This window comes from Diabrotica undecimpunctata, chromosome 9 (assembly GCF_040954645.1).
Source record: "Diabrotica undecimpunctata isolate CICGRU chromosome 9, icDiaUnde3, whole genome shotgun sequence".
In the NCBI taxonomy this organism is placed as follows: domain Eukaryota; kingdom Metazoa; phylum Arthropoda; class Insecta; order Coleoptera; family Chrysomelidae; genus Diabrotica; species Diabrotica undecimpunctata.
In genome coordinates this window covers 77,440,873-77,457,729 of record NC_092811.1, presented here as the reverse complement: position 1 = coordinate 77,457,729, position 16,857 = coordinate 77,440,873, and the positions used below count along the sequence as shown (strand labels likewise).

The 16,857-nt window shown below is 35.6% G+C and overlaps 1 protein-coding gene across 1 annotated transcript in view; it reads left to right on the top strand.

The window, feature by feature from the left end:
• The window catches only part of LOC140449703 (proton-coupled amino acid transporter-like protein acs), a 131,814-nt gene that overhangs the window by 61,867 nt on the left and 53,090 nt on the right, over window positions 1-16,857 (top strand). Inside the window, exon 5 of the mRNA XM_072543002.1 lies at window positions 15,361-15,721. Within this exon, the coding sequence (XP_072399103.1) occupies window positions 15,361-15,721 (361 nt within the window). The remainder of the gene's footprint in view (window positions 1-15,360; window positions 15,722-16,857) is intronic.

Below are 16,857 nucleotides of genomic sequence, written 5' to 3'. Positions count from 1 at the left end.
GCGATGAATGAGTGCGGAGGGATAGTCGCGTCGTTTTCTGTTGAGTTTGCGTAAGATTCTCCTTTCCAGTGAGATTAGTCTATTGTTGAGGTGCTTTGGCATCACAGCACAGATGCAAGATCTGTACTCGATGACCGGTCTGATGAATGTTTTGTAAGTATGGATAAGTGTACGTGGTTGAGTGTGGCCGAATCTGCCAGTAAGAGCGTTGAGAAGTCCGAGCCGGCTCCTAACCTTACCACAGGTTTTTTCAGTGTCGTCCCTCCAGTTAAGTGTTTGAGTAAACACTACGCCGAGGTAGTCGACCTGGTTTCGGAGTCGGAGTCGTTCTCCCCATAGACTCAAATTGTGCCTTTCGGTTATGATTGGTGTGATGTATTGGCTGCGGTATGGGTGTCTGAAAAGGATCATCTGTGTTTTGTTAGGATTAGGTGTCACTCTCCATCTCTGGCACCATTGCTCGACAAGGAGCAGATGATCTCGAGCGAACCTAAGTACGGTGTCGATGTGTGGTGTGGTAGTAAGAAGTGCCGTATCGTCTGCGTATAGTAAGGTAGTAGTATGTGTTTGTCTGGGATTGGGAAAGTCGCTGTTGTATATTGTGTAAAGTATTGGTGCCAACACGGAACCCTGAGGGACTCCCGCGGTGGGAGTGAAGGATGTAGAGTATCGATCACGCTCCTTGACTGTAATCTGACGTTGAGAGACGTATGAATGGATGAGTCTGACGAATGGAGTAGGTAGCCCGATGCTCACAAGTTTCTTGACCAGTCCCACATGCCAGACTTGGTCGAAGGCTTTTTGAACATCGAGGAAGATGCCTAGTGACATTTTGCCGTCGTTCAGACTTTGTGTGAGGTGTGTGACGATTTCAGTCAATGCCGTTTTTGTAGAGTACCCTTCTCTGAAGCCGAATTGGTAAGGTGGGATGATGTTGTGTTCTGTGGCGAAGTCTACGAGTCTTTCTTTGAGGATCCTCTCGAAGACTTTCGCCAATGAGTTCAGGAGAGATATCGGCCTGTAAGAGTGTGGGTTGGTACGCGGCTTGCCCTTTTTCAAGAGCATAATTGTGTGTGCTACTTTCCAAGGTTTTGGGAAGTAGCAGAGTTTAAGAGTGGCATTGACTATGTTCGTCAAGTATAGAGTGACGCTCAGCGGGAGGTGACGCACACAGTTCCTGGCAATCTTGTCAGGCCCCGGTGCGTTTGATTTGCCGATTTGGCAGAATTGTATGAATGTTTGGTGATCCACAGGCGCCATGATTGGATGTTCATGGGGTGCCTGAGGGTCGAAAGGGGTTCTGAGCAGTCGTGTTATGTCTCTCACTGCGCGATCACAGAAGGCATGATCGAATCTTGGATCGTCTGGAGATACTAAGGTGTTCTGGAGGTGGGTTTTGAAAGCTTCTGCTTTCTGTTCGTTTGAATTAATAATTTGATTGTTCACCACAAGGTGAGAAGGATTATTGGTTTTTTGTTTAGTTAGGCATTTGAATTTTTGCCAGAATTTGCCGCTGTCGCGGTAATCAAGACTGGAGGTCGCTGCAGCCCATTGTCTGGACTGCAGATTGTTGACCTGCAGTTTGATCGCCGCAGACAGGCGGTTATACTCTGTTTTGACGAGGGGATTGCGTGTGCGTTGGAATTGACGGAGGAGACGTCTTTTTTGTTTGATTTTATCGATGATGAACTGAGGTAGAGGTGGTTTGTTAGGGTTGATTACCCTATTAGGGACCGACAAATCAATTGCTTGATTTATCAGGTTAGTAATTTCCGTGATACCTCGGTCGATATCATCGGGGTACATAAAAAGATTGCCTAACTCTGGAGTGTTATTTGACAGGTATGTTTGGAAGAGTTCCCAGTTGGCGTGTTTGTAGTCTCTTATTACTTTAGGAGGGTCAGGAGGTGGAGGATTTAGTATCTGTTCCTTAACCAGCAGAGGAAGGTGATCCGACGTTATAGTATCGCCCAGGAAACACTCGTCAGCCAGTCGGTCAATTAAGTCGTACGTGCATACGATATGATCGATGACTGACAGGCCCTGCGGACCCACAAACGTCGGTTCACGGTTACGAATGCGGTGCAGAGGGAGGTTAAGGAGCAAATCCGAGAGAACATTGCCTGCACGGTTCACCGCCGTGTCGCCATATCTGGTGTGTCTGGCGTTAAAGTCTCCTAGGATGATAGCCTTGTTCAGGCTGGAGACGTAGTCAAACAATGTCTCGGATAGCGGTTGTTGAGGATGCTTGTAATAAGAGACAATGGTAACGGTCTCGTTATTGTCGAGGTGGATGTCAACTGCCAGGAAGTCTTCATCATTGAGAAGGATGTGAAGAGGAATGGTATGTAGGGAAAAAGGGATGCCGTATTTAATCAGGAAGCCTATGCCGTGAGACGTTTGGCTTTTTGGACGGTGTAGTGTGCAGTATCCTGGGAAGATGGGATCGTGTTTGGCGCGGGTGTCGGAGAGGGCAAGGATCTGAATATTGTGGTGTTGGAGGATATGTTTGATGAAGGGGCGTTTTCTCGCAACACCCTGGCAGTTCACAGCATCAATCGTACTGTCCATTAGAGGGGCAGGAAGGTGATGGATGCTTTGTTGCTATGGGCAACAAGAGTGCTCTTGTTGAGCTTGAGGTTGATAAGGATGAGCGAGGTGAACTCCATGACCGTCGTCATGTCTGAAGTTAGTTCATATGGAGGGTCTCGCTTTTCGGTTGATATTGGTTGTGTCTCTTGCGGGGTCTTGGGTGTTTCCCTTCTGTGGGGGCATTTGGCCGAATAGACCGCATGGTCTCCGCCACAGTTGGGACATTTTGGTGATTGAGGTGTGGGACAGGCCGTGGATTTATGGTCTTGGCCACAGGTAGGACAGCGGTACTGCTTTTGCGGGCACTCCTGAATGGTATGCCCGTTCTGGCTGCACCTGCCGCAGTATTTTGGGATGGGAGGAACTGGGTTAGCGTTAAGTGGTAACTCAACGTGTAATCGGAGGCCGTCCATAAAGATACCTCTGGTCAACATCTCTGTGTACTTAAGTTCACTCGACGTGACCAGCTTTACGAACGTAGTGGGTAGGTTTGACTTAGATATGATCCTCCATAGACGAACTACGGGGATATCCATGTCGGTGAAGGCACGTGTGAGGTCGGCGTCAGAGTAGACTCGTTCGACTCCCTTGACGACGACCATGTATGTAGGTTTGGAAGAGCGGGTGGGATTTCTGGGTGCTGGAATGTGTTTGGGTGAGACGAGGACTTTTGGATCACCCAGCGCATCACGGAGCTTGCGTTGTAACTCGACATGATTTACCGGATGGAAGGTGGTTAAGTGTGCAATTTGGGTAGGGAGGACCTTGACGGTCGAGATTTGGTTTAGAAGGATCTCTCGGGTGTTTATGATGCGGAAGAAATCTCTTTGGGTCGATTTCTCTATGGGAATGTTGGTGATAGTATAGTTAAAGGATTTGGGTTGGGTGGAAGTAGTGGCCTGGGAGGCAGGGACGGTAGTTCTAGGAGTGGTGGTGGCGTTAGCGTATGAAGCGGTTGTGTTTTGTGTGGAAGGTGGGATGATAGGAGCGTGTGTTGGTTGTGGATTTCGTGTGTTTGTTGGTTGTGTGTTGACTGTATTAATAAGTTGTGAAGATTGGATGTTTGTCGCTGAAGCGGCATGGGTGGATGTAGGTTGGGTGGTATTGGTATGTATGGTGAGGTTTTGTTGTGGTTGTGAGGCTAAAGTGGTGATAGGAGGAGAGGGTGTATTAAGGATTGCAGATGATCGGGTCAGCTGCAGTTGCGCTATCAACCGATCGATCTGTTCTACGGGTAGGGTGGAAATAATATCTGACACGAAAGTGTCAGATAGGTTAGTGTTGATATTGGATTGGGTGGTATCTGGGATGTGCATTGTGGGTGGGAAAGAAGTGATCGGTGGCATGGTGGTGTTGGTAGGTGTGATTGAGGTCTGAGTTGCGGGTGTCCTTTGTGAGGGTAGCGGTGGGAAGTCGTAATTATCGATGGAGGGCATGTCTCTGGAGTGTTGCCCTGGGTCGGGTGGTTCAGCAGGAACGACTCTGTTCGACCTGTTGGAGCGGGTCGACCTTGGCATGTTCAAAGTGGAATGCTAGGTAAATTTACCCAGATGACACCTGTTTTCAAGCACCTTGTGCAATGTGCAGGATGGCTGGTAAGCCGGACTATACTTAACTATATTAAGCTAGCGGTCCCCCGTAGATATTATAATAAATTGGTATAGTGCAGATTTGTGCCAGCACGACTGTTTACAGACTCCGACTGTGAAGTTTTTATGTAGAATCTGTTTTTCTATTATTGAAAGCCCTTTTATGTTCTGCTATTCGTTTATTAAAATTTCTACCTGTTTGACCAATGTAAGTTTTTGGGCAGTCGCCACATTTAAGTTTGTACACACCACTGTGTAAGTTTTTTTTATGTTGGCTCTTGTTGTTTTTAATATATTTGCCTAGGTTGTTATTTGTTCTGAAAGCTGGTGTTATTCCTTTCTTTTTTATGTGTTTGGCTATTTTTGTTGATATTTTGCCTGTATATGTAATCGAGCAGAAGGTACTGGGTTTTTTCTCTGGTGGTGGAAATACTAAGTTCAGGGCTTTCTTGTGTAGTTTTTGATTTAACATTTTATTAATTATTTGTTCGTTGTATCCATTGTTTACTGTTATTTGCTTAATGATATTTAATTCTGTCTCAAAATTGTATTTTGACATAGGAATTGCTGTTAATCTATGTAACATATTATGATAGGCTGCCAGTTTATGTTGTGTGGGATGGGATGATGAATTGTAAATAGTCGTGTCAGTATGGGTAGGTTTATGAAATATGGAGAAGTCATGTTTGTTTTTAAGTCTGGTAATTTTTAAATCTAAAAAATTTACGGATTGATTTTGTTCTGTTTCTATTGTAAATTCAATATGACTATGAAGAGAATTAATATACGATAAAAATTGGTCGAGTTGCCTGTTAGTTCCTGTGAAACATACCAGTACGTCGTCTACGTATCTCCACCAATATAAAAACTGTTTGAATATGGGATGTTTTGAAATCTTTGTCTCTAGATGATCCATAAAAATATCTGATAGCAATGGGCTTAGAGGATTGCCCATTATAAGTCCTGCACTGTTATTTGTATATAATTCATTATTAAATTCAAAGTAGTCCTGGTTTATGCAAACTTCAAGAAGATGTAAAATTTCAGATGTAATGATTGGATTTGTACTATTTTGGTCTAAAAGGTTTTTTACTAGAATAAAAGTTTCTGTAGGAGGGATACTAGGAAAAAGATTTTTTACGTCAAATGAAATTAATCTGGAGTTGTTAGGTAACTGAAAATGTTGTATTTTATTAACAAGTTCTATTGTATTTTTTATTGTAAATTTAGGTGAAAATTTAGTGTGTTCTAAAATAATTTATAACAGTTTTTTTGAAAGTTTATATGACGGAGCTGTATAAAAAGACACTACAGGTCTTATTAGGTGATCCGGTTTGTGTAGTTTAATGAAAGAGTATAATTTAGGAGGCTGTGGGTTCATGATACTGAGGTATTTCTGTTCTATTGGATTTACTATTGATTTTGAATTTTTTAAAGCTAGCTTAATTTGTTTTTGATACTTTTCTGTTAGATCTTTGTGTAACGTTTCAATGTTTTGATTATTTAAAAATTCTATTGTTTTGTTATTATATTCTATTTTATCTATAGCAATAGTAGTGTTACCTTTGTCTGCTTTTGTAAACACTATGTTGTTTTCTATTGATTTATTTTTAATTGAAATGGCTGTTTTATTCTCTTTGTAACAGGAATTTTTGGTTTCACTACACACATTTGTAATAGATTTTACAATTATACTTTTTTCGATATTGTTAGCAGTTTTGTTTAATGCTACTTCACATTCTACACCTAAATATTCTAAAGTTTTCTGATTATTATGTTGGGGCAAGTTGTGTTTAAATCCTTTCTCTAAAAGTTGTATCTCGCTATTACTAAATTTAGTATCTGTTAAATTTATAATGGGAAAGATGGGAAAGATGGAAAGATGAAAGATGGGAAAAAAACATGCACAGAGATAGAACAGCACATAGGAGGAACGAGAAATTCAGAGTCATGGCGCATCTTAAAGTCGCTCCAAAGAAATAAGACAGAGAAAATCAAGATCGGTCAAATCAAAGAAAACGAATGGCAAGAATACTATAAAAAATTGCTAACCGAAGACCGCCCCGAATTCAAACAATCAGAAATAGACGGAATAGAAATCTACACACATGACGAAATCGAATTAAGCCTAGCTGAGGTAAAAAGAACGATCAAAACTCTAAAGAACAAAAAAGCAGAAGGTCCCGGCGGAATACCAAATGAATTGATAAAAAACGGATCGGAAAAGTTATTCCGTATGATACATAAAATGTTTGAGAGAGCACTGAATGGAGAAGACTTACCGGCAGAATGGACCCAAGCATATATGACATCAATATACAAGAAAGGAAATAGAAAAAACTGCGAAAACTATCGGGGAATCAGCATTATATCGTCTATAGGCAGACTGTATGGAAAGACCATAAAGGAAAAATTAGAAATATATGTACAAGATAAAATCGGAGAAGACCAGGCAGGTTTCACAGCGGGGAAAGCATGCTTAGATCACATTTACACGGTCGAACAACCAATAGAAAAAAGAATGGCCAAAAATAGATCCCACCATCTGGCTTTTGTTGATCTTAAGAAGGCATATGACTCAATACCTAAAACCAAGCTATGGGAAGCAATGGAAAACATCGAAGTTCTACGAAGATTAATAAACGCGGTAAAAGCACTCTACAAGAATAACGAAGTAGCTATCAAAACGGGCAATAGAATATGCAGTCCATTTAAGACGACAAAGGGACTACTACAGGGTTGCTCCACATCCCCCACCCTGTTCAAAATATTCCTGGAAAAAACCCTGAAACCATGGAAAAGAAAGTGCGAAGGAATGGGTATACCAGTAAGGAACGAATATCTATATACGCTAAGTTTTGCCGACGACCAAATAGTGATCGCACAAGACGAGGATGACCTCAGTTTTATGATGAGAAAACTGGAGCAGGAATATACAAAGAATGGGATGGAAATAAACCTAAAGAAAACTGAATACCTAACAACGGAGAATACAGAAATAAAACAGCTGGAAATAGACGAAGGTAAACAAATCAAAGGAACAGACAAGTATAAGTATTTAGGTTTCATAATATCAAACAAAGGAACAACGGAGGAAGATATAAAAAATAGACTAGGACAAACAAGAGACAGCATATGAAAATTGAATCCGGTACTATGGGATAAGAACATCAGCATGAAAACAAAGAAAAAAATATATAATACCATGACAAGAAGTATCCTCACTTATGGGTGTGAAAATTGGACAATAAATAAGAAAACCAAAAACAAAATAAGAGCAACAGAGATGGAATTTCTAAGGAGAAGCTGCAGAGTAACAAGAAGAGATAGGATAAATAACATGGAGATTAAGAGGAGAATGGGCATGAACTCCGACATAATAGACTACATCGAACAGAAGAGGTTAACCTGGTACGGACATGTCAGAAGAGCAGACCAAAATCGGTGGATAAATAGAATAACAGAGTGGAGCCCGATAGGAAGAAGAAAGAGAGGCAGACCCCGAAGATCTTTCAGAGATGAGGTGGACGAAGCAATGAGTAGAAGAAACCTACAGGAAGGGGACTGGCTAAACAGGAAAAATTGGAGAAAACGGTTGAGTGAAGGAATACAGTGAAAACTGTGGAAATCCTTGTATATATATTAAATTTATAAATCTATTTAAAAAATTATGGTTCGAAAAACTTCTTGTATAATGAATATTGGGTTTTTTACTATTGCAAATTAGATTATTTAGTTTTTTACACTGTGTATTGAATTTTTTATCTATTATATTATCTATATTAATTGTCACGTTAGAATCTAGGATGTCAAATTCTATATTATTTAATCTATAATTTAATTCTGAGTGACATACCTTAAGATAAACAGCTATGATATCTCGCTTCTTGTATTGGTATTTTCTGTCGTCTTTCAGCCATCTGGTCTGGCCGTGATGTATCCCTTTTTGCGGCGGGGTTGTGGTTCTTGGTTTTTAACTGAATATACTTCGGGAACACTTTATTTTGTAAACACATATTTAAAAACCAGATGTTTTGTGTCGCCAGTCTACGTTTCAAAAGTCACTCAGAATTAAATTATAGATTAAATAATATAGAATTTGACATCCTAGATTCTAACGTGAGAATTAATATAGATAATATAATAGATAAAAAATTCAATACACAGTGTAAAAAACTAAATAATCTAATTTGCAATAGTAAAAAACCCAATATTCATTATACAAGAAGTTTTTCGAACCATAATTTTTTCAATAGATTTATAAATTTAACAGATACTAAATTTAGTAATAGCGAGATACAACTTTTAGAGAAAGGAACACAACTTGCTCCAACATAATAATCAGAAAACTTTAGAATATTTAGGTGTAGAATGTGAAGTAGCATTAAACAAAACTGCTAATAATATCGAAAAAAGTATAATTGCAAAATCTATTACAGATGTGTGTAGTGAAACCAAAAATTCCTGTTACAAAGAGAATAAAACAGCCATTTCAATTAAAAATAAATCAATAGAAAACAACATAGTGTTTACAAAAGCAGACAAAGGTAACACTACTATTGCTATAAATAAAATAGAATATAATAACAAAACAATAGAATTTTTAAATAATCAAAACATTGAAACGTTACACAAAGATCCAACAGAAAAGTATCAAAAACAAATTAAGCTAGCGTTAGAAAATTCAAAATCAATAGTAAATCCAATAGAACAGAAATACCTCAGTATCATGAACCCACAGCCTCCTAAATTATACTCTTTCATTAAACTACACAAACCGGATCACCTAATAAGACCTGTAGTGTCTTTTTATACAGCTCCGTCATATAAACTTTCAAAAAAAATGTTAGAGATTATTTTAGAACACACTAAATTTTCACCTAAATTTACAATAAAAAATATAATAGAACTAGTTAATAAAATACAACATTTTCAGTTACCTAACAACTCCAGATTAATTTCATTTGACGTAAAAAATCTTTTTCCTAGTATCTCTCCTACAGAAACTTTTATTCTAGTAAAAAACCTTTTAGACCAAAATAGTACAAATCCAATCATTACATCTGAAATTTTACATCTTCTTGAAGTTTGCATAAACAAGGACTACTTTGAATTTAATAATGAATTATATACAAATAACAGTGCAGGACTTATAATGGGCAATCCTCTAAGCCCATTGCTATCAGATATTTTTATGGATCATCTAGAGACAAAGATTTCAAAACATCCCATATTCAAACAGTTTTTATATTGGTGGAGATCCGTAGACGACGTACTGGTATGTTTCACAGGAACTAACAGGCAACTCGACCAATTTTTATCGTATATTAATTCTCTTCATAGTCATATTGAATTTACAATAGAAACAGAACAAAATCAATCCATAAATTTTTTAGATTTAAAAATTACCAAACTTAAAAACAAACATGACTTTTCCATATTTCATAAACCTACCCATACTGACACGACTATTAACAATTCATCATCCCATCCCACACAACATAAACTGGCAGCCTATCATAGTATGTTACATAGATTAACAGCAATTCCTATGTCAAAATACAATTTTGAGACAGAATTAAATATCATTAAGCAAATAACAGTAAACAATGGATACAACGAACAAATAATTAATAAAATGTTAAATCAAAAACTACACAAGAAAGCCCTGAACTTAGTATTTCCACCACCAGAGAAAAAACCCAGTACCTTCTGCTCGATTACATATACAGGCAAAATATCAACAAAAATAGCCAAACACATAAAAAAGAAAGGAATAACACCAGCTTTCAGAACAAATAACAACCTAGGCAAATATATTAAAAACAACAAGAGCCAACATAAAAAACACTTACACAGTGGTGTGTACAAACTTAAATGTGGCGACTGCCCAAAAACTTACATTGGTCAAACAGGTAGAAATTTTAATAAACGAATAGAAGAACATAAAAGGGCTTTCAATAATAGAAAAACAGATTCTACATACGCACTTCACCTTCTAGATCATAATCATTCTTTTAATGACGAATTTAAAATTCTCCACATTCAAAATAAAGGCCTTAAGCTATCTTTGTTAGAATCTATGGAAATCAACAAATTAAAAAACACAGATATAATTCTGAATGACCAGCTTGAGACAAACAGTTCTCCCCTCCTCAACCTATTCCATTAGAAACTATAAAGTGTAAACCCATGCCAAAAACAGATCACTTGAGAAAGGCAATCAGCCGAAACAGCTGTAGTGATAAGAATTTAAAATAAATTTTGTGGAAGTTTTGAAAACAAAGTTTTCAGTGTTTTATTGTTACATAAAATGAATTTCCATCAAGTAACGGTCGAATCCATCAATTATATTCTGAATTATTTGGTTAACAAAAATAATTAATGAATGAACTGAGTGTCATTTACGAAAATAAACAATTTTATACTTAAAATGTTATTAAAATTTTGCAATATTTTAACGAGAATGAATTAATTGAAATATTTTTTGACGCATACAAATTATTTGTTTTAATTGCTGCTATACCCACAACTTCAGTTTCCGTTGAACGTAATTTTTCTTGTTTAAAATGAATTAAAAATTATTTAAGAAACGGTATGTCGCAAAATCGACTGACTGATTTGTCTTTACTTTCAATTGAGAAAAATTTTGTTTCAATTTTGTCGAACAATAAACAATTTTACGACACAATTATAAATAAATATGCTTTGGGCAAAGACAGGAGCATTAATTTAATTTATCGGAAATAAAATCCGTTTAACTATTTTTTTGAAAGACATTTTAGTTAGCAAGAATAAAACATAAAAATTCAAAACATATATATATAAAAATAAAAAAAGATGATTCGGTACCCCAAAGAAATGTTCTTTTCAGTTTTTCCACTTTTCGGATCGGCCGGCATCCTAAGCCTTTCAAGCATATTTATATTGACATCTGGTTGATGGTTTATCTCACAATCTGCCGCTGGGCTGTGAGATACTGCGGTCGGGATACACACAAGCTAATTCGAGTGGCAGAGAATAGAGGGTCTTTTTAAACATCCTATTCTTCTGAATAGCGCGAATTAAATAGTTTCCTTCTCCAAATGCAATCATGGGATAAGGAAACTTGACGTCCGGGAGACGCGAGATCAAGTGAAGACCTGGCGGATGAGCCAGGAGGTGGCAAGGAAGGATTCTTTCCGAATCTACCACAACGGTCAAGTGACGAACATTTCTGTAACGACAATTGTAGCCACTCATTAAGGAAACGCCATTTCTGCAAATAAAATTGTATCTATGCGACTTTACATAAACAACACAACTGAAAATATATAGCGAAATTACAGTTAAAATATTTAATTGTTTAAAAACTGGTATATACAAATCCAAGCACCTTCTAAACATCATGGTACGAATAATTTTTTTTAAGAACAAGCACCTCATTAATTCGCGAGCAATTTCCCCAACAAACTAAGCAATATTGCAAAATTGACTGTACATGAGCAAAATAGTAAAGTTTTAAGATATCTAGGGAGACAAAATTCCCAAGTTGCCATAGAACATAACAGTGCACAGACAATCTTCCCACTCTATAATCAACGTGAGAGCTCCAAGACAAATTAGAATCCAGGTAAATACCTAACAACTTAGTTGAGAGGCTATTTACCACTGACCGATTGTCAAGTTTTACTAATGGACTCATCTGCATAGTAGAAGGTGAAAAGGTTACCATATTGGTCTTTGATCCATTTAAGATTAGGGCATTATTTAAACAGTAATGAGTCATACTTTTACAAGACAGTTTGCTTTTTGTACTACATGAAAAAATTATTGGAATTTAGCGCAACTGTGGTATCGTCAGCAAATTGAGTGACAAAATAGCCTGATTGCTGTTCCACGTTTTCTACTCGAACATTTATTGCATCAGAAAAATTATCTATTGGATTCCGAACCAAACATGTTGAGCTATCGTTTATCAGTTGATTTAAATCATTGACCTAAAATCAAAAATAAAAGAGTGCCAATGATACTTCCCTGTGGAACTCCGGAGAGAATACTTTCTTCTGAAGAAAATATTATATTCCCATTCACATTGATCTTAATTTTTTAAAACCTTTTTGATAAAAAGGTGTGGATCCACTTTAACGCAGTTCCTCTAACACCACTATGATAAAGTTTTTCCAGCAGTATTGGATGATTTGCAGTTTCAAAAGCTCGTGCTAAATCAAAAAACAAACAGATAACTTTATTACCCTTATCAAAGTTCGATAAATATGGTTGCACAGCGCTAGTAGTGCATCTTGCACACTTATACCTTCACGGAAACCAAATTGAGACTTTTCTATAATGTTGTGCTTGTTATATATGTCGATAGTTATCAAATTTTGATTTGTCATCTTTTTTATGTATAGGCACAACTAAAAGAGTATTTAGAATTTGAGGAAAAATCCCTTCCTAAAATTAAAGGTTTACTAGAAATGTTAATTGTTTATATATGTTATGAGATACATGTGTTAACATAGAATACGGAATCTCATCCAGTCCAGCCTAGGATTTATGAGATATCTTTAATTATACACATTTTATTTCTTCACCACCAACAGGATAAAGGAAAAGGGAGTGTATAGGCGAAGAAAGATTCTTAGGATTATAGTCAGGTGAAGTTTGACTAATTAAATTTTTTACCGAATTCGAAAAATGTTGACTGAAAGATGTCATGAGGGTCATCCACATAAATTCCCAAATTATTTTTAAATTTACCTGGGTATTTAGAAGAGTTTCGATTTTTACCTCCGACAGTATTTCGATTTATAATGCGCCAAACCTCAGCCGTACTATTCTGCGCATTTATCATGTTATTATTAAAATAAGTTTGCTTGGCTAACTTAACTTTGTATTCATGATTTTTTAAGAATGTTATACCGTATTATGAGCTCATGACTTTCTGAATATTTTATAGATCTAAAAATGTCTCTAATAAAATCTCCCTCATTTATTAAATTAGAAGTCAACCAGCCCTTATTTTTAGACTGTTTAGAAAATCTTCTAGTATCCACCGTTTACAAAGGAAATGCTTTATCGAATAGTTCCATAATTTTTTCATAAAATAAGCAAAACTTGTTATCCGAAGATAGATGTGAGTCTAGGAAGATTCCCTAGAGAACAATTGCTTATAATAAATTAATATTAAGAGTGTTATTAAAATTACGTTTATAAACAATATTATCCCCCGAAAAAGAAGCATTCAAGTTGTATTCAACTTTCTGTAAAAAATGATCACTCACATCAGTATATACAACAGAACAAGATACAAACTTAATATTTACATTGCAGAAAATATTAACAATCACAGTTTTAGAGTCATTATGTATTCTAGTATATTCAAAAATACATTGATTTAAACTATAAGAGGTAAAAACATTTTTTAATCTTAATGCATCTATATTGTGTACCTTTGGATCAAAATTTATATTGAAGTCACCACAGATGACAACAATATTATTTTTGTTTAATATTTCTGATAACATTTCGTTTACTTTATTTATAAAAGTTTGTGTAATCTGTAAAAACAGTTAACAGTTATAATGTTATTTTGATATTCCAAATCAATCAAGGCATACTCAAATATTTTATCAATCTTAGTTAATAGTAAAAGCACAACTTACATTTACAAATATTGCAACCCCTCCACCAGGATCTGAATGATTAAATGATAGGTCGATTTAGCTAGCATATTTTGCTTTTTTATTTTTGATACTGCAGTGAAAATATCAGAAATTTCTGTTAATTCCTATGAGTGGTAAGTGACCTCCAGAGGAACCCAAATCACATCGACCCCTTAGCCTAACCTCTTTTCTTCGAAAATGTACAAAAAAAATATTAAACATTTACATAAGAAGTGAATACTTGTCAGAATATCTCTTCACAAAGAACAATTTGCATATTATAGATGCCTTGAATTGTCTAGTTGAAGACTTTAAAAATGTTATCTCGTCAAGAAGTAGTATAATGTTTGTTCATTGACATAGAGAGGCGTTAAGTAATATCACATTAAAGTGTATTAACGTTACACTTTCCATCATCAAATGGATTCAACCCATGCTTAGTAATAGTAATATAGTTACCTACCTAGAAGGTCAGTCGCTCACTAGAATATTAGTAACATATCAGTGACAGTTTTATCATCTCTACTGTAGTCGATAATGGTTAAAGATCTTTTAAAAAAGCTCAAAAGGGAAGGATTTTGTATTCTGAGCAATGAAGATTATCTAATTGGACATCTGGGAATTGTAAGAGTTAGAATAACGCAATTCAAAAACATTTCTAGAGACATTATGCATGAAATACAAGTTTTCTTACTCAAACTAAACATTATCTATATATAGACTATATAAATAAGTCTAAGTTACCCAAAACCAAATCACATAAATCACAAGAGGTCCCCACACGTTTTATACTGATAGGTCAAAAACACAAAAGGGAGTAGAAATAGGGGTCACTGGTCGACCTGTCAATCGCCCTCGGAAATACTCCAACAATATTTCAAGCAGAATTGCTAACAATCGATTTTTCTACTCAAGAGTGCCTGAAAAAACCTCAATTCAAATAAAATATTTATTATCCCAGACAGCTTGCAACTGACTTGAAGCATAAGATGAAAATACTAACTTTGCTGTGAATGACAATGCATAAAGGAATTATTGGTAGTATGATTGCTGACAGTCTTACCAAATAAGAAGCACATTTTCTTTCTATTGGACTAAAACCGATCTGTGATGTACCAAAAATTCGGATAGTGGAAGATTTTCGAAAATGGGAAGGGGGACTTGCTGTCTTAAAAAACATTTCTGGGTCAAAGGCAAGTAAAGGGTTATTTAAACCTTTCCTACGCAAAAAGTGTGTTGGAACTTTAGAATACCGAACACAAAGTAATCACAATCAGTGGTGCTCCCACTAAATTTCATATCAGGTGTTATCTCTGTAAACTAGGCAAATGGACAAGGAAATATGTAGATTCTGCAAAAAGCAGAGCAAACGGCAGAATATATTGTCTAAACTGGTACAGGTATTTTTAAAGCCTAAACACGTAACAAATACTAAGTATTGTGAAAAAGCTATCTATACGGACAATTGACTTCTTTCTTTGAAATCCATAGTCTTATAATATAAAACAACTACATATAATTTTTTATTTCAGGGGAATCACAAATTTCTTCCTAGTTGCGTTTCAAGTTGGCACCTGCTGTGTATATGTGGTATTCGTAGCGGTAAACATCAAATTTGTAGGCGACCAATACTCCAAATCTCCCATTAGTTATACATATTACGTCTTAATGTTGTTTATTCCGCTTTTGGTGATAATAATGGTTAAAAATTTAAAGATTTTTGCACCATTTTCCTACTTTGCAAATCTTGTAACATTATTGACAATTGCCGTTTGTGGATATTATGTATTTCATGATTTGCCCCCGTTTTCAAGTCGTCCAGCTTTTGGGAAATGGTCAAATTATTTCCTATATTTTGGAACGAGTCTTTTTTCACTACAGTCCGTTGCAGTGGTAAGTACAATTTTCCCGCATTATTTATATATTAAAAGTATATTTTTATCAGAAATCTGATAGGTATGATAAAGACGTATACGGATGGTTGAATTTTGCAATGAATTCTTCCAAATATATATATATATATATATATATATATATATATATATATATATATATATATATATATATATATATATATTATGATCTTCTTTGTTTTAATTTTTGTTAATTCTAATCAAATAATATTTAATTTCTCAGGGTTCTTTACTACACAATAAAATTTATTTTACTTTCAATTCTTGGCTTCTAGTATTTCCTAAATGCTAGCTTTTTTTAGGATAGACAAAAGGAATAAATATTATAACATAATTTATCACCTCTTAAAATAATTACCATTTATTCCAATTATATAACTATCAACATAAAAATTGTATACACTGAATTATCTATTCCTCAGAGCAAAAGAAAACTTAATTCTGTTATTTCCCTTTTAAAACCAATTTATTTAATTTACTGCAAAATTGTTCTCATTAAGTTTCTTAAAAACAAACAAATTTTATTATATGCAAATTTTCTGACTCATGAATTCAATTCTTTTTTATAAATTGCTTTATGATATGAGTTTACATAAAATATATGGTATACATACAACGCTTATTTCACAAACAAATTGACTGACCTTTTTTATCTTCTTTCTGCGATGTCTCCCAACGGATACTGACTTAGTCTCCGGATTGTGTTCTCGAAATACTGTCCAATTTTCCAAAACACGTGTGGCTATGCTTTCTCCCTGCAAAAACTGTTACACATTAAACAGTACTCGTTCAGTTTCTCTTCAAATTAAAAAAATCAGCTCCGACTCGTTTCACAATAATAATAAAGGGACTCTTTCCGCAAATTGCGTCTCCTGCCTCTAATGGTTATCTTGTACAAACTTTATACAACTTTTTTCCTTTTCTTAAAGATTTATAATTCTCTTCGGGTACAAGGAGTTTGAGATTCTCGACCTGGGTCTCGATTCGTCTACAACTATTCTGCTTACCAACTTAAACTCACACACAAAAACCTATACTTCTTTTTCACACACTGTTCCCAGAATGGACTTCTTGTTCTAGCTGTTAAAAATACAATAATTATTCCACACAATGTTC